The sequence below is a fragment of the Anomaloglossus baeobatrachus genome, chromosome 11 (genome assembly GCF_048569485.1).
Source record: "Anomaloglossus baeobatrachus isolate aAnoBae1 chromosome 11, aAnoBae1.hap1, whole genome shotgun sequence".
NCBI classification, from domain to species: Eukaryota; Metazoa; Chordata; class Amphibia; order Anura; family Aromobatidae; genus Anomaloglossus; species Anomaloglossus baeobatrachus.
Genome location: NC_134363.1, coordinates 167136437 through 167158810, shown reverse-complemented (window position 1 = coordinate 167158810; position 22374 = coordinate 167136437). Strand labels below are relative to the sequence as shown.

General features: G+C 50.9%; 1 protein-coding gene across 3 annotated transcripts in view; it reads left to right on the top strand.

Moving 5' to 3' along the window:
* USP28 (ubiquitin specific peptidase 28) overlaps window positions 1-22374 on the top strand; it is a 92833-nt gene that overhangs the window by 7959 nt on the left and 62500 nt on the right. For 2 of the 3 annotated variants that reach the window (XM_075327539.1, XM_075327537.1), the window contains exons 1-10: window positions 9407-9474; window positions 10418-10494; window positions 11275-11423; window positions 11975-12102; window positions 12315-12410; window positions 15157-15333; window positions 16628-16854; window positions 17490-17560; window positions 19363-19591; window positions 21107-21286. In XM_075327539.1, the coding sequence (XP_075183654.1) occupies window positions 10446-10494; window positions 11275-11423; window positions 11975-12102; window positions 12315-12410; window positions 15157-15333; window positions 16628-16854; window positions 17490-17560; window positions 19363-19591; window positions 21107-21286 (1306 nt within the window). In that variant the 5' untranslated portion in view covers window positions 9407-9474; window positions 10418-10445. Of the gene's footprint in view, window positions 1-108; window positions 138-552; window positions 600-4823; window positions 4877-6988; window positions 7001-9400; window positions 9475-10417; window positions 10495-11274; window positions 11424-11974; window positions 12103-12314; window positions 12411-15156; window positions 15334-16627; window positions 16855-17489; window positions 17561-19362; window positions 19592-21106; window positions 21287-22374 lie in introns of those variants that run through there. The other variant, XM_075327540.1, reaches the window with a different exon arrangement.

The window sequence follows — 22374 nt, the reverse complement described above, 5'->3', positions numbered from 1 at the left end:
GCTCTGCTCAGGGTTTTTCTCCCTGGCCTTTTGCCTTGCCCACTTTTCTGTCCTTCCTTCAATCTGGACTGGAAAAGGGTTTGTCGCTCGGCTCCCTTAAGGGACAAGTCTCAGCGCTCTCTGTGTTTTTTCCAGAAGCGCCTAGCCAGACTTCCACAGGTACGCACGTTCCTGCAGGGGGTTTGTCACATCGTTCCTCCTTACAAGCGGCCGTTAGAACCCTGGGATCTGAACAGGGTGCTGCTGGTTCTTCAGAAACCACCATTCGAGCCAATGAGAGATATTTCTCTCACGCCTTTCGCAGAAAGTGGTCTTCCTAGTAGCAGTCACATCACTTCGGAGAGTGTCTGAGCTAGCAGCGCTGTCATGCAAAGCCCCTTTCCTGGTTTTTCACCAGGACAAGGTGGTTCTGCGTCCGGTTCCGGAATTTCTCCCTAAGGTGGTATCCCCCTTTCATCTCAATCAGGATATCTCCTTACCTTCTTTTTGTCCTCATCCAGTTCACCAATGTGAAAAGGATTTGCACTTGTTAGATCTGGTGAGAGCACTCAGACTCTACATTTCTTTTTCGCTCCTAATTGGGAGACCCAGACAATTGGGTGTATAGCTACTGCCTCCGGAGGCCGCACAAAGTACTACACTTAAAAGTGTAAGGCCCCTCCCCTTCTGGCTATACACCCTCCCGTAGGAGTACGGATTCCTCAGTTTTAGCTTTGTGCGAAGGAGGTCACACACGCACGCATAGCTCCATTGTTTTTAGTCAGCAGCAGCTGCTGACTATGTCGGATGGAAGAAAAGAGGGCCCATACAGGGCCCCCAGCATGCTCCCTTCTCACCCCACTGTATGTCGGAGGTGTTTGTAAGGTTGAGGTACCCATTGCGGGTACGGAGGCTGGAGCCCACATGCTGATTCCTTCCCCATCCCTTTTTACAGGGCTCTGGGTGAAGTGGGATTTACTGGTCTCCAGGCACTGAGACCGTGCTCCATCTACAGCCCCTGGAGAAGATGCTGGATTGGAGCGGAGTAAATCAGGGACATGGCCCTGCTTCCTCAAGGTACTCTGTGTCCCCGTGCATTTCGCGCTCACACCGCAGCATGCTGGGTGTTGTAGTGCGCCGGGGACATCAGCGCTGCGGCGCTTGTGCCATGGCCTCATTTCAGCTTCGCTGAAGCGGGCACACTTTTGGGGAACGGTCGCGCCGGCCGCTGGGACTGCGGCGCGGCTGGCACTTGTGGTGCGCCGGGGACTTCAGCGCGGGCCGCGCTTTTACGGCGGCCGCGCTGATAACTCGAGTCCCCGGCTTTTGCGGCCTGGTTCCGTTCGTTCCCGCCCCCAGACCTGCCAGTCAGGAGAGGGGCGGGACGCTGGTCAGTGCATCAGCGCTGAGGGCTGGAGTCGTTTTTACATACTCCAGCCCTCACAATAGGCACAGAGGGGACACTGTTTCCCGCACTTTTGTTTGGGAACTCCCACGGGCCGCCCCTCTCCACAGACGCCGGCAGCCATTCCTGCTGACACGCTGAGCTGCAGAGGGGAGCCGGGGAGACCCAGACAAGGAATTCTGCGCCTCTTACCCGCTATTCAGCGGGCGGTAAGCAGCCCTCCGGGCTCACCCCCTCTTGTGCCAGTAGTAATCTTAGTATTTTGTTCCTGCAAATACTTTGTACTGCATAGCGCTGGTCGCCTTTTGGCTATAGACTCTCTCACATTGCAGAGAGCCAACAGCACGTCGTCCACAAAACGCAAGGGTGCCAAGGCACAGACATTATATGCTTCCTGTACCGCATGTGGGACTTTTCTACCGGCAGGCTCCAATGACCCCCATTGTGTGCAGTGCTCGGCCCCTGTGGCACTTGCACAGCCGGGACCTCCGCTGGACGTGACCCAGGGTGTACCACCTGTGAATGCTGTCCAAGTGACAGGAACTGAGTTTACAGCTTTTGCTGACAGAATGTCTCTCACTATGTCACAAATTCTTGACACATTGCGGGCTAGGCCTGTACTTCAGGCCACGGACACTGTGCAATCATTGCCCCCTGGTCCCCCTCAGCTGAATTACTTCCAAGCTCCGGGACGGGCACATACACCTCAGGGTGAAGACTCTGACTCGGACGATGGTCCCAGGCAACCTAAGCGGGCTCGCTATGAGAGGCCTTCACATTCATCTCAATGGTCAGGATCCCAGCGAGATGAATCTATGGGTGATGCGGCGGACGTAACTGATCAGGATTCTGATCCTGGGACCGCTCTCAATCTAGATACACCAGATGGTGACGCCATAGTTAATGATCTTATAGCATCCATCAATAAGATGTTAAATATTTCCCCACCAGCTCCTCTTGTAGAGGAGTCAGCTTCGCAGCACGAGAGAATCCATTTCAGATATCCCAAGCGTACATTAAGCACTTTTCTGGACCACGCTGACTTTAGAGACGCAATCCAGAAACCCCACGCTTATCCGGAAAGGCGTTTTTCTAAACGGCTTAAAGATACACGCTATCCTTTTCCCCCTGAGGTGGTCAAGGGTTGGACCCAGTGTCCAAAAGTGGATCCTCCAATTTCCAGGCTTGCAGCTAGATCCTTGGTTGCAGTTGAAGATGGAGCGGCACTTAAAGATGCCACTGACAGGCAGATGGAGCTCTGGCTGAAATCCATCTATGAAGCTATTGGAGCGTCGTTAGCGCCATCTTTTGCTGCCGTATGGGCACTCCAAGCTATCTCAGCCGGGCTTGTGCAAGTCGACTCAGTCACACGTGCATTTGCCCCGCAGGTAGCACCATTGACCTCGCAAATGGCGGCATTCGCGTCGTACGCGATTAATGCTGTTCTTGACGCTACAAGCCGTACGGCAGTGGCGTCAGCCAACTCCGTTGTTTTGCGTAGGGCCCTGTGGTTGAGACATTGGAAGGCAGATTCTCATTCCAAGAAGTGCTTAACCAATTTGCCTTTTCTTTGTCGCTCCATTGGGAGACCCAGACAATTGGGTGTATAGCTATTGCCTCTGGAGGCCACACAAAGTATTACACTTAAAAGTGTAAGGCCCCTCCCCTTCTGGCTATACACCCCCAGTGGGATCACTGGCTCACCAGTTTTGTGCTTTGTGCGAAGGAGGCAACACATCCACGCATAGCTCCACTTTTTAGTCAGCAGCAGCTGCTGACTATGTCGGATGGAAGAAAAGAGGACACATATAGTGTCCCCAGCATGCTCCCTTCTCACCCCACTGTATGTCGGAGGTGTTTGTAAGGTTGAGGTACCCATTGCGGGTACGGCGGCAGGAGCCCACATGCTGATTCCTTCCCCATCCCTTTTTACAGGGCTCTGGGTGAAGTGGGATTTACCGGTCTCCAGGCACTGAGACCGTGCTCCATCTACAGCCCCTGGAGAAGATGCTGGATGGAGCGGAGTACATCAGGGACATGGCCCTGCTTCCTCAAGGTACTCTGTGTCCCCGTGCATTTGGCGCTCACACCGCAGCATGCTGGGTGTTGTAGTGCGCCGGGGGACATCAGCGCTGCGGCGCCTGTGCCATAGCCTCATTCAGCTTAGCTGAAGCAGGCACACTTATGGGACTCGGCCGCGCCGGCCGCTGGGACTGCGGCACGGCTGGCACTTGTAGTGCGCCGGGGACTTCAGCGCGGCCTGCGCTTTTACGGCGGCCGCGCTGATAACTACAGTCCCCGGCTTTTGCGGCCTGCTTCCGTTCGTTCCCGCCCCCAGACCTGCCAGTCAGGAGAGGGGCGGGACGCTGCCCACGTCTAGGACTCGGGCGCGCCGGCCGCTGGAACAGCGGCGCAGCTGGCACTTGTGGTGCGCCGGGGACTTCAGCGCGGCCCGCGCTTTTACGGCGGCCGCGCGGTTAACTCGAGTCCCCGGCTTCTGGGCCTAGTCTCCCTTCGTTACCGCCCACAGCCCTGACAGTCAGGGTAGGGGCGTGACGCTGCATAGAGCAGAGCTGAGAGCTGGAGTATGTTTTGCATACTCCACCCCTCTCACTGTGTGCACTGTGAATCCGGATTCCCGCACTTTCTCAGGCACGCCCACGGCTTCCTTCTCTACAAGGACACCGGCAGCCATTAGTGTCAGTTTCTGTACGATACAGAGACAAGTGTGGAAGACCCTGGCATTCTGATAGTCACACAATCGCTGTAACAGGCGTTAAGCAGCACCTGTGGTGCTAACCCCACTAGTGCAGAAGTGCACTTATAGATATGCTTGTACTATATACATTGCACTGTTTGGTCGCACGTTGTATATACCCTCCTGGATTATGCGGAGGAGTTATCAGCATATTCTCTGTGTAAAACAAAGGTGCAGAACCACATGTTTTTCTATACAGCTGGTACAGCATGTACGGCTATACGGCCGGCAGGTACATAGACTCCCATTGTATGCACTAATGGCCAGGGGATGAGGACGGTGTCTGCAGTATTTACTGACAGTTTTTCTGAGACTATGGCTATGATACTAGAAGCCTAGCAGTCCGGACATGTCTCTCACAATATGGGCACTGTTGAATCATTGATCCATGGCCCCCCTCAGTGTGAATAACTAACAGCTCCGGGAATGTCACACGCATCCCAGAGTCACGGCTCTGCACGGACGTCAGTCCCAGACAGCCTAAGTGGGCTCGCTATGAGCGGCCTCGGTTTCATCAGGGTCCTAACAGAAGGACTCGCTGTGTAATGAGGCGGAAGTAGCGGCTCAGGATTCTGATCCTGAGACCGCTCTCAATCTGGATACACCTGATTGTGACGCCATAGTAAATAATCTTATAGCGTCCATCTATAGAATGTGGGTTATTTCTCACAACTCCTCCAGTGGAGGAGTCAGCTTCACGTATTTTTCTGGACCACTCTGCCTTCAGAGAGGCAGTCCAGGAACACCACGCTTATCCAGATATGCGCTTCTCCAAACGGCTTAGGATACACGCTATCCCTGTCCCCTGACTTGGTCAAGGACTGGACCCAATGTCCCGAGCGGCATCCTCCAATCTCCAGGCTTGTAGCTAGATCCATAGTTGCAGTGGGAGATGGAACTGCAAACTCAAAGATGCCACTGACAGACAGATGGATCTCTGGTCGAAAGCCATCTATGAGGCTGTCGGCGCACCGTTGGCTCCGGCATTCTCTCCCTTGGGGCACTCCAAGCTATTTCAGCTTGTCTTACACAGATTGACACGGTTACACGTACATCTGTGCCGCAGGTGGCATCCTTAACCTCTCAAATGTCTGCATTTGTTTCTTACGCGATTCAGGTTGTCCTGGACTCTGCGAACCGTGCGGCGGTAGCCTCCGCTACTCCGTGTTTTTAAGCAAGAGCCTGGTCTGCTCGTTAAGTGAATGGAAGGCAGATTCTGCTTCCAAAAAAGGTTGCCTAACCAGTTGCCTTTTTCTGCTGACCGACTGTTTGGTGAGCGTTGGATGTAACCATCAAACAGTCCAGGGGTAAGGATTCATCCTTTCCTCAGCTCGGACACAACAAACCCCAACAGAGCAAGAGGCAGTCGGGGTTTTCGGCCTTTTCGAGGCTCGGGCAGGTCCCATTTTTCCTCGTCCAAGGTGGACTCAAAAGGATCAGAGGAGCTAAGATTCTTAGCGGGCTCAGTCTCGCCCAAAAAAGCGACAGTCGGAAAACCCGCTTCCAAGGCGGCTTCCTCATGACTTGCGGCCTCGGTCGGTAGCAGGCTCTCCCGCCTTGGCGATATTTAGCTGCCATAGGTCAATGACCATTGAGTGTGAGACATTCTGTCTCACGGGTACAGGATAGAGCTCACTTCTCGTCCTCCAACTCGATTCTTCAGAATTTCTCCACCTCCCGGCCGGGCCGCTGCTCTTCTGCAAACAGGGTGCACTCTATAGGCAGAAAGAGTGATGACCCCCGTTCCTCTTCAGGAACAAGGTCACGGTTTTTACCCCAAATTCTTTGCGGTACCTATAACAACGGGCCGTTCTGTCCCGTTCTGGATCTAAAAATGCTCAGCAAGCTCGTGGACACCAGGCGGTTCCGGATGGAATCCCTCCGCCATGTCATCGCCTCAAGGTCCCAAGGATATTTCCTAGCATCATTAGGCATCAAGGATGCTTATCCACACGTGCCGATTGATCCAGAGCACTAGCGTTTCTACGCTTCGTTATAGGAGACGAACACCCTCTGTTCGTAGCTCTACCTTCCGGCTAGCGACAGTCCAACTGGTCTTCGCCAAGGTCAGGGCAGCAGTAGTCACAGTCCTGCACTCTCAGGGTCACTCTGTGGTCCCGTATTTAGACGATCTACTTGTCAAGGCACTCTCTTAGGAAACATGCCAACACTGCCCGAACGTTGCGCTGGAGACTCTCTAGAGTTTTGGGTGGATCATCAACTTTTTAAAGTAAGATCCGACCCCGACCCTATCGATAACATATCTGGGCATAGAGTTTCTTACTCTCTCAGCGATAGTGAAGCTGCCGCTAGACAAACAGCATTCACTACGGGCTGCAAGCTCTTCTTTAAGAACCAGTCGCACACATTGACACGCCTCATGCACTTCCTACGTAAGATGGTAGCAATGGAGGCAGTTCCTTTCGCGCAGTTTTACTGCGTCCACTACAATGGGACATTCTCCGCCAATGGGACGAGGAGTCGACGTCCCTCAACAGAGTCGTCGTTCTTCTCAGGCGGCCAAGGAATCTCTACGGTGGTGGCTTCTTCTCACCTCTTGGTCAAAAAGAAGGTCCTTCCTATCCCCGTCCTGGGCGATAGTTATGACAGACGCGAGTCTATCAGGGTGGGGAGCAGTTTTTCTCCACTACAGCGCTCAGGGTACGTGGACTCAGCAAGAGTCCACTCTTCAGATCAATGTTCTTGAACACAGAGCAGTGTATCTTGCCCTACAATCCTTCCAACAGCGGCTGGAAAGCAAGCATATCCGACTTCAGTCGGACAGCTCCACAGCGGTGGCATACATCAACCACCAAGGAAGAACGCGCAACCGGCAAGCCTTCCAGGAAGTCCGGCAGGTTCTGATGTGGGTGGAAGACACGGCATCCACCATATCCACAATTCACATCCCAAGTGTGGAAACTAGGAAGCTGACTTCCTAAGTCGCTGAGGTGTGGCCGAAAGAGTATGGTCTCCTCACCCGGACGGGTTTTAGGAGATCTGGCGCCGCTGACAGAGGCCGGACGTCGATCTAATGGCGTCACGGCACAACAACAATGTGCCAGCTTCATGGCACGGTTTCACAATCATCGAGCTCTGGCGGCAAACGCCTTAGTTCAGCATTGGTCGCAGTTCCAGCTACCTTAGGTGCCACCTCTGGCATTGTTGCCCAGAGTACTGCGCTAGATCAAGACCGACTGCGGCCGCGCCATCCTCGTCGCTACAAATTGGCCGAGGATGTTGTGGTACTCGGTTTTGTGGTGCCTCACGGTAGGCTAACCGGGGGCACTACCAGACCAATCAGACTGGCTGTCTCAAGGGCCATTCTTCCATTTGGATTCTACGGCCCTCAACCGGATGGTGTGGCATTGAGTCCTGGAACCTAGTGTCGTCAGGATTACCTCAGGACGTGGTTGCCACCATGAGACAGGCTAGCATACCAACGTCCGCCAAGATTGACCACAGGACGTGGAAGATGTTCTTATCTCGGTGCTCGGCGCAGGGTGTTTCTCCCTGGCCGGTTGCATCGTCTATGTTTCCTTCCTTCCTGCAATCTAGGTAGGAAAATGGGTTGTCGCTCAGTTCCCTTTAGGGACAAGTCTCAGCGCTATCTGTATTTTTTCAGAAACGACGACTTCCTCAGGTACGCACGTTCCTACGGGGAGTTTGTCTTCTCAGCACTCCGTACAAGCGGCCGTTAGAGCCCTGAGATCTGAACAAGGTTCTAATTGCTCTCCAGATGCCGCCTTTCGAGCCTTTGAAGGATGTCTCCCTTCCCGTTTTTCACGGGAAGTGGCCTTCTAGTAACGGTCTCGTCTCTTAGGAGAGTTTCCGAGCTAGCAACGCTCTCATACAAACTCCCTTCCTGGTCCTTCACCAGGACAGGGTAGTTCTGCGTCCGGTTCCGGAATTTCTCCCTAAGGTGGTATCCCATTTTCATATCAATCAGGATATCACCTCACCTTCTTTGTGTCCTCGTCCAGTCCATCAATTTCAGAAAGATTTGCATCTGTTGGTTCTGGTGAGAGCACTCAGGTTCTACTTCCCGCATGGCGCTCCTGCGCCACCCGGATGCACTCTTTTGTCCTTGTCGCTGGTCGGCGTAAACAGTCGCAAGCTTCCAGATCCACCCTTGCTCGGGGGCTCGAGGAACCAATTCTTGAAACCTACAGTTCTACTGGGCTTCTGGTTCTCTCAAGGCCGAAGGCCCATTCTACCAGAGCCGTGGGTGCATCCTGGGCATTACGGCACCAGGCTACGGCTCAGCAGGTGTGTCAGGCACCCACCTGGTCGAGTCTACTTACTTTTACCAAGCATTATCAGATGCATACCTACGCTTCGGCAGACGCCAGCCTAGGTAGATAAGTCATTCAGGCGGCGGTTGGCCACCTGTAGGAGAGGGCCGTTTGACGGCCCTATCATGAGGTATTCTTTTACCCACCCAGGGATTGCTTTTGGACATCCCAATTGTCTGGGTCTCCCAATGGAGCGACAAAGAAGAAGGGAATTTTGTTTACTTACCGTAAATTCCTTTTCTTCTAGCTCCAATTGGGAGACCCAGCACCCGCCCTGTTTTCTCGGGGTTTTTCTGTTTTTTCGGGTACACATGTTGTTCATGTGGTATGGTTCAGTTCTCCGATGTTTCCTCGGATTGAATTGGTCTTTAAATCAGTTATTGGCTTTCCTCCTTCTTGCTTTGGCACTAAAACTGGTGAGCCAGTGATCCCACTGGGGGTGTATAGCCAGAAGGGGAGGGGCCTTACACTTTTAAGTGTAATACTTTGTGTGGCCTCCAGAGGCAATAGCTATACACCCAATTGTCTGGGTCTCCCAATTGGAGCTAGAAGAAAAGGAATTTACGGTAAGTAAACAAAATTCCCTTCTTATGAACCCCTATGGATGTGCTGGAGTCATATTTGTGGTGTAGCAAACACCACCACTAATTGTAAATGTGACAAATGTGCAATCATGCCCGCCCCAGCTCCACCCTTCATGGGAGCTGGGCCAAAAAAATGGCAGACTACCCCTTCCCCCCCCCCCCCCCCCCCAAAAAAAACCCCACCAAAACCTTAAAACTGAACACCAGAATACCGGCACTTGAGTCCAAGGTGTGAGATGGCCTGTGAAAATGGCTGCATTACTAAATTAATAAATCTATTAAAATACAGATTTGATATGGGGGTAGGAACTTTGCTTGTGCTTTGTTTGCGTAAATTGTCACGTAGCATAAACTAACGATTTTTCTTTCTGCTTGCTAGCAAGATATCAGCGAGTTTTCCCACAAATTGCTGGACTGGCTGGAAGATGCCTTCCAACTGGCTGTTAACCAAGAGTAAGTGCTTCCTACTTCTGCACAGTTCACTGTGGTCTCCATCTTGTGGTCTCCATCTTGTGGTCTCCATCTTGTGGTCTCCATCTTGTGGTCTCCATCTTGTGGTCTCCATCTTGTGGTCTCCATCTTGTGGTCTCCATCTTGTGGTCTCCATCTTGTGGTCTCCATCTTGTGGTCTCCATCTTGTGGTCTCCATCTTGTGGTCTCCATACTTTGGTCGAACAGTCACTGAGGCATCAGGTTACACTCTGCACTACAGTTTACAAACTGAGGGGTGGGGGGGGGGAGTTGCAAAGAGAAATCTGAGTACTGTTGCTTTCTAGTAAGTGTTACTCACCCTAGTGCCAGATTCTCAGCTACACTGCTCAGTCCTTCTGTATGTCCTCCATGCTGCTTCTGAATATCAACTCCATAAACAGAGCAGGAATCGATGTGCTGTGTATGGGAGACATCAGTGCAGTTTCCACCCACTGGCTCAGACAACTGATATTTAGAGGGAGGCTGCAGAGGAGAAAGTATAGTTTCAAGTCAGATAAGGACCAGAAAGTGACATCTCCGCCTGCATGCACACGCTGACGTCCAGTAAGTTGCAGGCCCATAGCAGTCTGTGGTTTAGGACACCAAGCATAGAGCTTCTTGCTCTTTAAAACATGATGCAGTTCAGTGTGGTGGTTACAAGAGATCCACGGCTCTGGGCAAGAAGTTAAGGGCCCGGAGCCCTGAGTCTTTAATGCTAGTGAAGCCCCCTGCCTCACGGACCAAATCTAACGACTGTCGGCCATATTTGGACCGCCGGCCGGAGTTTGACACTTGACATATAGGAAGGCTGTTTTTGAACTTTCAAAAAACCAGTTACTATGTGTTGCCTTCCACAATATATTATACATTCTATATTGATGAATACGCCATAGGATAACTTTGTCGCCCTCATTCTTGATTGTAGTGCTCCACAAGACAAGTCACAAAACCCGATGGTGCAGCTCTTCTATGGCACATTTCTAAACGAGGGATGTCTTGAAGGTACGTTGTGTAGTCAATTTCCCGTATGGGTGATGTAGTTGAGATGCCTCTTGTTGGCCGTCCTTGGATCTGTGCACAGGCCAACGACGTTCCTGACAACTGCCAGTATTACCCATTCACCACTAGACCTTAAAGGGGTCAGTACAAGGATTATAGGTTTTTCCTGTATTCGAGAGAAGCTCCAGATGGGTGCTGAGATCTCACCGATCCTGAGGGTGGTGCTCTGCAGAGCCTCATCCAAGTGAGTTTAGGTCACCCCCACCATGTTTTGTGGCCTTTCTCTTGTCTTCTAATGGACATAAACTGATTACCCATTCTATTGAGACTCTGCACAGTTTGATCTCCAGACTAGTTTGATCTCCAGACTAGTTTGATCTCCAGACTAGTTTGATCTCCAGACTAGTTTGATCTCCAGACTAGTTTGATCTCCAGACTAGTTTGATCTCCATCAGTGTTATCCTTATATCCCATGGCTATGGGAAAGCTTGGAGAACATGCTGATTGCTGGAGATATAACTTCTCTGGCATCATTGGGAGTCTGAAGTCTCGGCAATGTCCAAATTCGTCGAGTGCACCCCTCTGCCATTCCTGGTCTTGGAGTGCCATAGTTGGTCCTGCACTTGACCATGAATGGGGTGACCTCCACTCAGATGGGGCTCAGCAGGGCCTTGTTCTTGGGCTAGGTCATCTTCTGTTGTATTGTGTGAAAAACTACACTTTGTAATTTCTTTTTAAGGTCATGCGTATGTGTTCTATTCTTCTGCCCCACTTTCCAAACAGATAAAACCTACTCCAAAACTGAAACCTTTGGGCAATATCCCCTTCAAGTGAATGGATACAACAACCTAAATGAGTGCCTGGAAGGTGTCACGGTGGAGGGGGAGATCGAGCATGTGCTCAATGGCCGAGAGGTGCGATACAGGCAGGAGGTTCGTATGATGTGTGCAGTCTGGTCGTAATGTGACCAACAAAAACTGGTTGAATAAATGTAGATTTGTTCTTTATGGCCTTCATGATAAAGGGCGTTAAAGGCCTAAAATGATCTGCCTTGCCCACTGTTGGTCCTCAGAGTAGGTCTCTGCACATGTCCATGGCAGGTGATCATGATCACATTTAACGGAGCGGCACCATGACTCTGATGTGCCATTATGTACTCTACGTATGGTTTAAGGGTCATTCCCTCAACAAAAGTTGTTCCCTATTTGATGTGGAGGGGTCTGACCTAAAATGCTGGTAACTGTTAAGCAGTGTGCTCTGTAGTCCCATAGTTAATGGATGAAGCGCTCTTCCCACTAGTTTACTTCAGACCAACAATTTCTGGATTGCTGGGGGTCTTGGTGGTGTGACCTGCAAGTTGGTTCCGAATACTATATATTTGGTCTTGTTTTGAGGGGGGGGGGATAGCCATTTTCTGGTAGACTTATGTGGTTCCGTATTGGCACTCCTGCATTTCTCACTTCGTGTGTGGTCCTCTCCGCAGCGCTGGTTTATAAAGCTTCCCCCGGTGTTGACCTTTGAACTGTTGCGTTACGAATATAATCAATCGTTGGGGCAGCCGGAAAAGATTCACAATAAGCTGGAATTCCCGGAGATTATTTATATGGACAGGTACGTGAAGAGGGTTCACTGCACTCGTGTAATGTGGTCGTGCATCCCTAAATATCTTCAGACTAGACCTATTGCACTAATTCGGCCAATATCTCCTTTTGTATGATTGTCTGTCAGCATCGGTGTTGACCGTGTTTTGTTACCGCCTTTTTTGTCTACATTTTCATTCCCTCTGATGTTCAGACATTTGACTTCTGGATCTTTGCTCTTAGGTTCCTCTTCAGAAATAAAGAGATGATTAGACGGAAGAGCGAGGAGATCAAGAACCTGACTAGAGAGATCGACCACCTCCACCAGAAGCTGGGAAGGTAAAGGACTGTCCATAAAGACTTCCTGCACTTGTCTTACAGATTGGTGCAATCTTTACAAGTAGTCTAAGGGACTTCTGATCTTTTACCTGGATTTCTGTGGACCTTGGTGTATGAAGTAAACTTCCATCCCGGTGGTGGTAAATCCTCTATGATTGGCAGTAATGATCAGCCATGGTCCTGCTATTCCACACTTCTCTACTGCTCTGGTGCCAGATTGTTGACCATTGACCCTGACCCTTGGATGCCCCATTGGATCTGACCCTTTGACTGCTTGATCTTCTGGATTACAATCATCAATGTTCCTTGTTCTGACCCGGAACACTTAATTTTCCTAAAATTCTTATTGCCAACAGATACTGCGGTCCCAATCCTCAGGCCCCTGCTGCCTGTCTTCTTGTATAGAAGAATAACGCAGGGCTCCTAAGTGGAGCAAAGTGTCCGTGATGACCTTTTTAAGGTGATGGGTTCCCTGTCACGTGGCTGGTAACTATTTTGCAGCTTCCTTGCAAAACTATCTAGCTAAATGGATGTATAATGGAGGGAAGGTGATAAAGGCAGGTCAAATGCAGCCAACATCTTCTGCTCCATGGACTAGTCTGAGATTGTTGGGTGGATTGTTGTATGGAACCGCACATCTGAGATTGTTGGGTGGAACATTAGAAAGACTCTTCTTTCTGCCAACCAATATGGTAGATGGACCTGGTGCATTTTGGACAGATGACATCAATGTCTTCCATGGGGTACTGTAATGATCCATTAAGCTTAGGCTTGCGTCTGTGCATAGCAAATCTGCCTAGTTGTGGAGGCTTTCATGCTTCAACATGACTGCCACTTATACCGATGGACCCTTGTAGACCTCTGACTTTAGCAGCAAAGAATCAGAGGTCCTAAGCGGCACCTCTCCCTACACTGATGGATGCAGTGTAGTGGGATGTTTGGGAAAAGTACTGTGTACTTATAAGCAAAGGCACCTAATTTTACTACAAACTGGGAAGACTTATTGATTTGCGTAAAAGCCCAGGCTAGGAAATGCAGCGGCTACTGGTAAACTTCAAAAATAAAAGTGGAATCCATAAAATGTAATGGGTCCTCTAATGTCCTCATTCCAGTCCCCTTGTTCCCCATTATTCTTACTCTCACGTGTCCTCTTACCTGCTTGTTGCAGGCACATGGCCCCCTTGATTGCAGTAGGGGCTTCCACTGCCAAAGGCGCTCTAAGTTGAATGCTTTGCAGCGCCGCAAATCATTCAACTGAAGTAAAATGCCTACAGCAGCAGCAGCCCCTACTGCGGTCCGCAAGAAGCAGGTAAGATGACACCGTGGGAACAGAGGACAGGTGAGAATTTTTGTGGGACCCTCAGAGTATAAACCAAGGGGGCGTTTTCAGCATAAAAAAAGCTGAAAATCTCAGCTTATACTTGAGTATACAGTGTGTCCACCGCCATTAACTTGAGAACGGTGGCAGCTTTAGGCATAGAAGTGGTGTCTAGGTATAGTAAAGTAGCCATGTGCTACACAATGAAGCCACCTATAGCGCCACCTGGTGGAAAACAATCAGCATTTTTATCTTGAAAATGGAACGAGAGAGAAAAAAAGTGAATTAAAAACAATTGTGGGGACTCATCCATTGAATACAAATCGACACCTTGCATATAGAAATGCTATATGAAACCCATGACCCCCCCCACCCCCACCCATGGTCACGCATATGGCCCTCATTTAACTTTTGATGCTCCAAGTGGCCCCCGTCAGCTGCAATGCACATCTGGCCTCTGCACAGCATACTGTATCTTGCTGCACGTTGTGCAATATGGCAGGTGACACGTTTGTACAAGCATCTGTGATACGTCGTCGTAGGTGCTGCAATGTTGGTGGAGGGGTCGCATACACCTGCTGTGTGATGTGACCTCACAGAAAGAGGTCAATGGGGTCAGGTCAGGTGAGCGTGGAGGCCACTCCACACAGCCACCATACCCAATGACATGTAGGAAGGTCTCCATGAGGAATCGCTTCACGTCCGCAGCCTCTTGAGGTTTTACACGTTCTAATCATTGCATTTCTGTATGCAAGGTGTCTCTTCATATTGAATTGATGATGCCCTACAACTTTGTAATTCACTTTTTTTTTTTTTTTTTTTTTTCCTTTCTCGTTCCGTTTTTGAGATAAAAATGCTAATGCCGTTGTTTTCCACCAGGTGGCGCTATAGGTGGTTTCATTGCATAGCGCATGGCTACTTTACTATACCTAGACACCACTTCTATGCCTATAGCTGCCGCTGTTCTCAAGTTAATGGTGGTAGACACACTGTATACTGCCTTTTTAAAAGGTAATGGCCTATCCCAACAATAGGTGATTACTTTCTGGGCCGCCATCCCAAAGACAGGACTCAATCGGTATGGACCTGTCTTACTTTCTTTTCTCTATGGGACTGTCAACGGTGGAGGGTTCAGTGCGCAGTATACAGAATCTACTGCAGTCAAAATATACTGAGTAGTGGTGCACCTGCATGACCACCGCTTTATTCTAACGGCCATGTTTAGCGCAGAATTCATGGGCTTTGTGGTGGTCCTGGCAGTTGTAGCCTCTCCAGTCTGCAAGTTATGGATTGGGATAACTTTGTGGCCACTGGAGTGACACAAGGCGCCATTAATACACTTGTGACGTCATACGGTCGTGTACAATCGGCTGTAACATTAGTACTGTCCGAATTCGGTCATTATATTTCCTGTATTCTGTCGATCAGGTACCTAAAATACGGCTCCGGCTCCAGCCGCTGCTCCCTTCCCGATATGCTGAAGTACGTGCTGGAGTTCGCAAGCACCAAGTGTGCGGCGGGGAGCTATGCTGCGGCAGAGAGGGAGAGCGCGGGGCTTTCAGCAGATGACTCCGGCTCCTGCGATCCTCAACCTCAGGAAAATGGGTAATTTCATTTATGGTAAAATGCAAAGCTATAAAATAGATGTTCTAGCTAACCTTGTAAATGACGCGCCGCGCAGCCAAAAGCAATTTTCCCCCGTTGCCATTCGACGCGGATTACAAAACCTTATCTTTTTCATTCTTTGTTTTTATGTGGCCAAGATGTGAGCTGCAATGTTTGTATTGTCTCCCCGACAGTAAAACTCACTCTGCTCCTTGTCATGTAGGGATCAAAAATAAGATCCGCCATGTCAGTGCGGGGGGGGGGGGGGGGGAGGTCACCATTCATAATTGGATTGTTTTTCATTGGGGGTTCAATACTGCTAAATAGTATTTTGACAGTGGTGGTGAAGAGCCAGTCGTTTCCTCTTGCTTGGTCACGAGATGCCACCTTCTGAAGCTGGGAGGCGCCTCATGAAGCATGCATGGCCAGACATGTCTCGCCGGCCGCTGTGCGTCCCTGGTGTATGCAGACGGTCTCCTCCTGGCTATAGGGTTTATTACTACCCCAAAGCTTCAATCAGTGAGCACACTTATGGAGCTGGAAACTAAAACAGCCACTATTGGTGGCTTCAGAATGCCAGAGATAAGGTGCAAAAAAAAAATACAAAAATCACCAACATTGGAGAGGGATACCCCAAGGACCCTTTATTATGGTGGTAGAAAAGCCTTTAATCTGGCATCCAATGGTACATAGATCTCAAATCCATCAAGCGGTAAAGCTGGTCTGATGCCGGATTACTGGGGAGGATGCCAGATGGTCCAGGGGAGGATGCCTGATGGGCCAATGCCAGATTACTGGGTTGAATGCCTGATGATGGGCCAATGCCAGATTACTGGGTTGAATGCCTGATGATGGGCCGATGCCAGATTACTGGGTTGAATGCCTGATGATGGGCCGATGCCAGATTACTGGGTTGAATGCCTGATGATGGGCCGATGCCAGATTACTGGGTTGAATGCCTGATGATGGGCCGATGCCAGATTACTGGGTTGAATGCCTGATGATGGGCCGATGCCAGATTACTGGGGAGGATGCCTGATGGGCCAATGGCAGATTACTGGGTTGAATGCCGTATAGGCGGTCTGCTGCCGGATTACTGGGGAGGATGCCTGATGGTCTGATGCCAGATTACACTATCACATTTTGAGTTTTCTGGTAATGTTGATTTTTTTTTTTTTTTTTTTTTTTTTTTCCCATTATCTTGCACCATTTACATGCTGGAGATCTTGGATCCTCGGTTTTGCTCTGTAGGACTCTGCTAGTTCTAAGATGCTTGAGGTTTTGTCTTGTTTAGGCCGATAGACATCCGATGCAACGAGAGTCTGGATGATACCGATTCAACCGTTAATACCTCGACCACAGAAACCTCAACCACGGAGAGTTCGTCCACATCATTTTCTGAACAAAGCGACCTATCGTCCACCGACGCTCCAGCCCCCCGGACCATCACAGAGGAGGAGCTGCGGTCTGTAGAAGCCTGCTTACGGAGGTGGAGAGCGGAGGTCCAGCAGGACATGGCAGGTGAAGGGGCTAAGGAAGGGTCAAAACGAGCCGCCTGCCATCTTGATCAGACACTTCTGTGTTCTGCAACTAATCTATCCCATTAGACTTCCAGCCTTGTGCGCAACATAAGGCAGTGTTTCCTTTGTCTGCACATGACCTTCCTGATCTCTCTGGGTGGGGCCATAGGCACTGCGGGTGGGGCCATAGGCACTGCGGGTGGGGCCATAGGCACTGCGGGTGGGGCCATAGGCACTGCGGGTGGGGCCATAGGCACTGCGGGTGGGGCCATAGGCACTGCGGGTGGGGCCATAGGCACTGCGGGTGGGGCCATAGGCACTGCGGGTGGGGCCATAGGCACTGCGGGTGGGGCCATAGGCACTGCGGGTGGGGCCATAGGCACTGCGGGTGGGGCCATAGGCACTGCGGGTGGGGCCATAGGCATCAGCATCAGGTTCTCTGCCTGTCCTGTTACAGCTGTAGAAATGTAATTGGAATAGAAAATCGCCTGTGAGCCGGCTGCTATCTGCAGAAGTGATGTAACCGTCCCCCCTTCTCCTTAAGTCGTGGGATTGATTAGTTGATTACCCCCTTTAAATCAAGTTTCCAACTAATTTCTGTGTCTGCAGGAACTTTAACAGTTGGTTTTCTTTCAGAATTGAAGAAGTCGGTTGCCCAAATCCAAAGAAACATTGAAGAAATTTACGAAGACCCTGATCTATTACAGGTAGAGCACTCTATACTGCTGGTTTCCTGAGGGACCGACCACCGCTGCGGTCTCGCTTGGCAGCACTTTAGCTGCCTGGTATTTGGAGGTAACCATGCCCTCCAGTAATCTTGGCCAGCTTCAAAACTCTGCTTACAAGCTCTATGGAAAAGAGCTTGTAAGCGCTGCACATGTTTTGCGGTCTAGCAGCAGTGGTCGGTCTCCAGGCCAACGAGTGTTAATATCGCAAGACTGAAAACTTTAATGTGAATTGTAGAATGGCTTGTAGCCACACAACAGATCTGACAATACCGAATTTATAGGTGCTCTTGGTACAACACTTTTTCCGTTTACCATGGGTTTGCCGGAGAAAGCAAAGCGCTGTTCTGGCTCAGTGGTGGTCCCAGGCCCGCTGCTGCGTGGTGGTGGTGGTCCCAGGCCTGGTGGTGGTTGGTGGTGGTCCCAGGCCTGGTGGTGGTCCCAGGCCCGGTGGTGGTTGGTGGTGGTCCCAGGCCCGGTGGTGGTTGGTGGTGGTCCCAGGCCCGGTGGTGGTTGGTGGTGGTCCCAGGCCCGGTGGTGGTTGGTGGTGGTCCCAGGCCCGGTGGTGGTTGGTGGTGGTCCCAGGCCCGGTGGTGGTTGGTGGTGGTCCCAGGCCCGGTGGTGGTTGGTGGTGGTCCCAGGCCCGGTGGTGGTTGGTGGTGGTCCCAGGCCCGGTGGTGGTTGGTGGTGGTCCCAGGCCCGGTGGTGGTTGGTGGTGGTCCCAGGCCCGGTGGTGGTTGGTGGTGGTCCCAGGCCCGGTGGTGGTTGGTGGTGGTCCCAGGCCCGGTGGTGGTTGGTGGTGGTCCCAGGCCCGGTGGTGGTTGGTGGTGGTCCCAGGCCCGGTGGTGGTTGGTGGTGGTCCCAGGCCCGGTGGTGGTTGGTGGTGGTCCCAGGCCCGGGGGTGGTGGTGGTGGTGGTCCCAGGCCCGGTGGTGGTGGTGGTGGTGGTGGTCCCAGGCCCGGTGGTGGTGGTGGTGGTGGTGGTCCCAGGCCCGGGGGTGGTGGTGGTGGTGGTCCCAGGCCCGGGGGTGGTGGTGGTGGTGGTCCCAGGCCCGGGGGTGGTGGTGGTGGTGGTCCCAGGCCCGGGGGTGGTGGTAGTGGTGGTCCCAGGCCCGGGGGTGGTGGTAGTGGTGGTCCCAGGCCCGGGGGTGGTGGTGGTCCCAGGCCCGCTGCTGCGTGGTGGTGGTCCCAGGCCTGGTGGTGGTGGTGGTGGTGGTCCCAGGCCCGCTGCTACTTGGTGGTGGTGGTGGTCCCAGGCCCGCTGCTGCTGCTTCGTGGTGGTGGTCCCAGGCCTGCTGCTGCTGCTCCATTCAGACAAGGTGGAAAACTAGCAATCTGTGGTCACACCTGCATTCTTATCTAGAAGGTTCTCTTCCCCAATACCTATTGACCTCTTGTTTTTGGACTACCACTTTAACTGCTTTGCTAGAGGTTGAATATGGTATCATGGTTCACGTGGCCGATGACTGTGCTACAGGGGGAGGTGTTGGATTTGTCATCTTGCCCTGCTGTGTCCCCAGTGTCATTCAGATGCCCCCTCCGTCCCAAAATACAGTGCTCACTCTAAGTGTGTGTTTTTCTGATCCATTAATAAATGATCAGGACAGTCAGTGTTTTGTGTAACCACGAGTAGAATGATCGGCTCCAGTTTATTGGAACCTAGGCTTTGCTCTCTATCTGCAGCAGGAGCCTCCCCCTCAGTTCTTGTGGTTTACTTTGTCATACAGATCTCATGTATATCTATTGCTCATTGCACCTGTTTTTGTTTCCTTTTTTTGTTTTTAGGTTCCGTACAGGCTTCATGCAGTGCTGGTTCATGAAGGCCAGGCCAACGCCGGCCACTACTGGGCCTATATCTACAGCCACACCAGGCTGTGCTGGCTGAAGTACAATGATATATCTGTGACCGAAGCCACGTGGGAAGAACTGGAAAGGGACTCCTATGGAGGACTGAGAAATGCCAGCGCTTACTGCCTGATGTACATAAACAATAAGCTGCCCCATCTCATCGAGGGTAGGTAACACCATGCGCAGAGGGCTTCTACCACCACCCCCCCGACCCTTTATAATTTGCATTTCAAAAGGGCAAAGCTGCACTTGCTTTAGTAAGTGTTTTATCTCACCACAGAGCTGCACACAGCTACACTGCTCAGTACTGTTATATAATGTCCTCTAGGCCTCTGCTGCCCAAAGGGAACCTGTCAGGTCCTGTATGCATCCAGATCCAAGACCGGTTCTGGGTGCATACTCCTAATCCCTGTTTAGCAGTCCCAGCCTATAGTAACATAGAAAAAGATCTTTAGAAAGTATATCTAAAGATCCTTTATGATATGCTAATAAGGCCAGCGATAAGTCACAAGGGCATTAGTTCCCTTGGCTAGTAGGCCCCCTTAGAATATAAGGGTGTGCGTGCACATGCATACTAAGGGGGCTGACTAGTCAAGGGAATATTTCCAGCAGGAAGTATCACCAAGAGGAAAGTATTTAAAGACCCACCATTGTGACTAGCACCTGGCCTAATTAGCAGATCATAAAGCATCTTTAGACATTTTTCTAAATATCCCTTTATTTCTAAATAAATACCTGATATGCTAATGAGGCCAGCAACTAGTCAAAAGGGCATTAGTTCCCTTGGTTAGTCAGCCCCCTTCCCCCACCTACACACAGGGCCATGCTTATATGCTAAGGGGGCCGACTAGCCAAGGGAACTAACTCCCTTGCTACTAGTCCCTGGCCTTATTAGCATATCATAAAGGATCTTTAGACATACTTTCTAAAGATCTTTGTCTAAAGATCCTTTGATATGCTAATAAGGCCAGGGACTAGTCGCAAGGGCGTTAGTTCCCTTGGCTAGTCGGCCCCCTTAGCATATAAGCACGGCCCTGTGTAGGGGGGGGGAAGTGGGCTGACTAGCCAAGGGAACTAATGCCCTTGTGACTAGTCCCTGTGCTCATTAGCGTATCATAAAGGTCTTTAGAAATCTTTCTAAAGATCTCTTTATCTATGCTACTATAGGCTGGGGCAGTTAGGCAGGGGTTAGAGATGCACCCAGAACTGTTCTTGGTGCATATTGCACCTGACAGGTTCCTTTTATTGGACATGGAAAAGCTTGCATAGAAACAAGAGCAGGAATCCCTCAAGTTTGCATGCTTTGTATGGAAAACAGTGTCCACCCACTAGCTCAGAGAGAACTATAAAGTTGGATATGGTCTGTGAACAGGGGGAGAACCCTACAAACTATATAAACCATGTGGTCAGTTCTGCTTCTCCAGAAACATGCACACTCTACTCTGCTGAGCATGCATGCACATCTGAGGCATAAACAGCCGCCATCCATTGAGGGTCATGGCCATGTGGCATTTATTTCCACCAAAACTTGCTGTATGGAGTGAGGACACCACCATATGCATTAGAGCTCAGCGGGCCTGCCAAAATTAAAGGGTGCAGACGGCTTAATGTGAACAGGTAACCTGATAGCATTACAGCATTTTAAAAATCTAAGCTTTTTTTTTTAACCCCCTCTCCTTAGACCTTGAAACTGGACAACTTGAAGATAAAATCCGCCGTCTACCTGGAGCTTATGCACAATGGATTAGGGACGACAATGAGCGCTTTAACCAGGAAGTGGCGGAATGGGAGGAGCTTCATTCCTGCAAGGTCCCACAGATGGAGCCATCGCTCTCTTGTGACGAGGACACCCTTTCTGATGGTAAATTCTCCTAGCACAATAAGGAGTGCAATAAGTACAATAGCCAGATTATTGGTGAAAATTTGCTGAATATTTTTTTTTTTTTAAATTAAATTTAAAATAAAATATTAAAGTAAATTAAATTTTAAATTTGTGTAAAAAATTAACTGTTTTTGATTTTAATTTTTTATTTTTAGTTATTGAATTTAATTTTAATTTTACATTTCTTTTTCGCTCCTAATTGGGAGACCCAGACAGTGGGTGTATAGCTACTGCCTCTGGAGGCCGCACAAAGAACTACACTTAAAAGTGTAAGGCCCCTCCCCTTCTGGCTATACACCCTCCCGTAGGAGTACGGATTCCTCAGTTTTAGCTTTGTGCGCAAGGAGGTCAGACACGCACGCATAGCTCCATTGTTTTTAGTCAGCAGCAGCTGCTGACTATGTCGGATGGAAGAAAAGAGGACACATACAGTGTCCCCAGCATGCTCCCTTCTCACCCCACTTATATCGGAGGTGTTTGTAAGGTTGAGGTACCCATTGCGGGTACGGCGGCAGGAGCCCACATGCTGATTCCTTCCCCATCCCTTTTTACAGGGCTCTGGGTGAAGTGGGATTTACCGGTCTCCAGGCACTGAGACCGGGCTCCATCTACAGCCCCCGGAGAAGATGCTGGATGGAGCGGAGTACGTCAGGGACATGGCCCTGCTTCCTTAAGGTACTCTGTGTCCCCGTGCATTTGGCGCTCACACCGCAGCATGCTGGGTGTTGTAGTGCGCCGGGGGACGTCAGCGCTGCGGCGCCTGTGCCATGGCCTCATTCAGCTTAGCTGAAGCAGGCACACTTATGGGATCGGCCGCGCCGGCCGCTGGGGCTGCGGCACGGCTGGCACTTGTAGTGCGCCGGGGACTTCAGCGCGGCCTGCGCTTTTACGGCGGCCGCGCTGATAACTACAGTCCCCGGCTTTTTGCGGCCTGTTTCCGTTCGTTCCCGCCCCCGGGCCTGCCAGTCAGGAGAGGGGCGGGACGCTGCCCACGTCTAGGACTCGGTCGCGCCGGCCGCTGGAATAGCGGCGCGGCTGGCACTTGTAGTGCGCCGGGGACTTCAGCG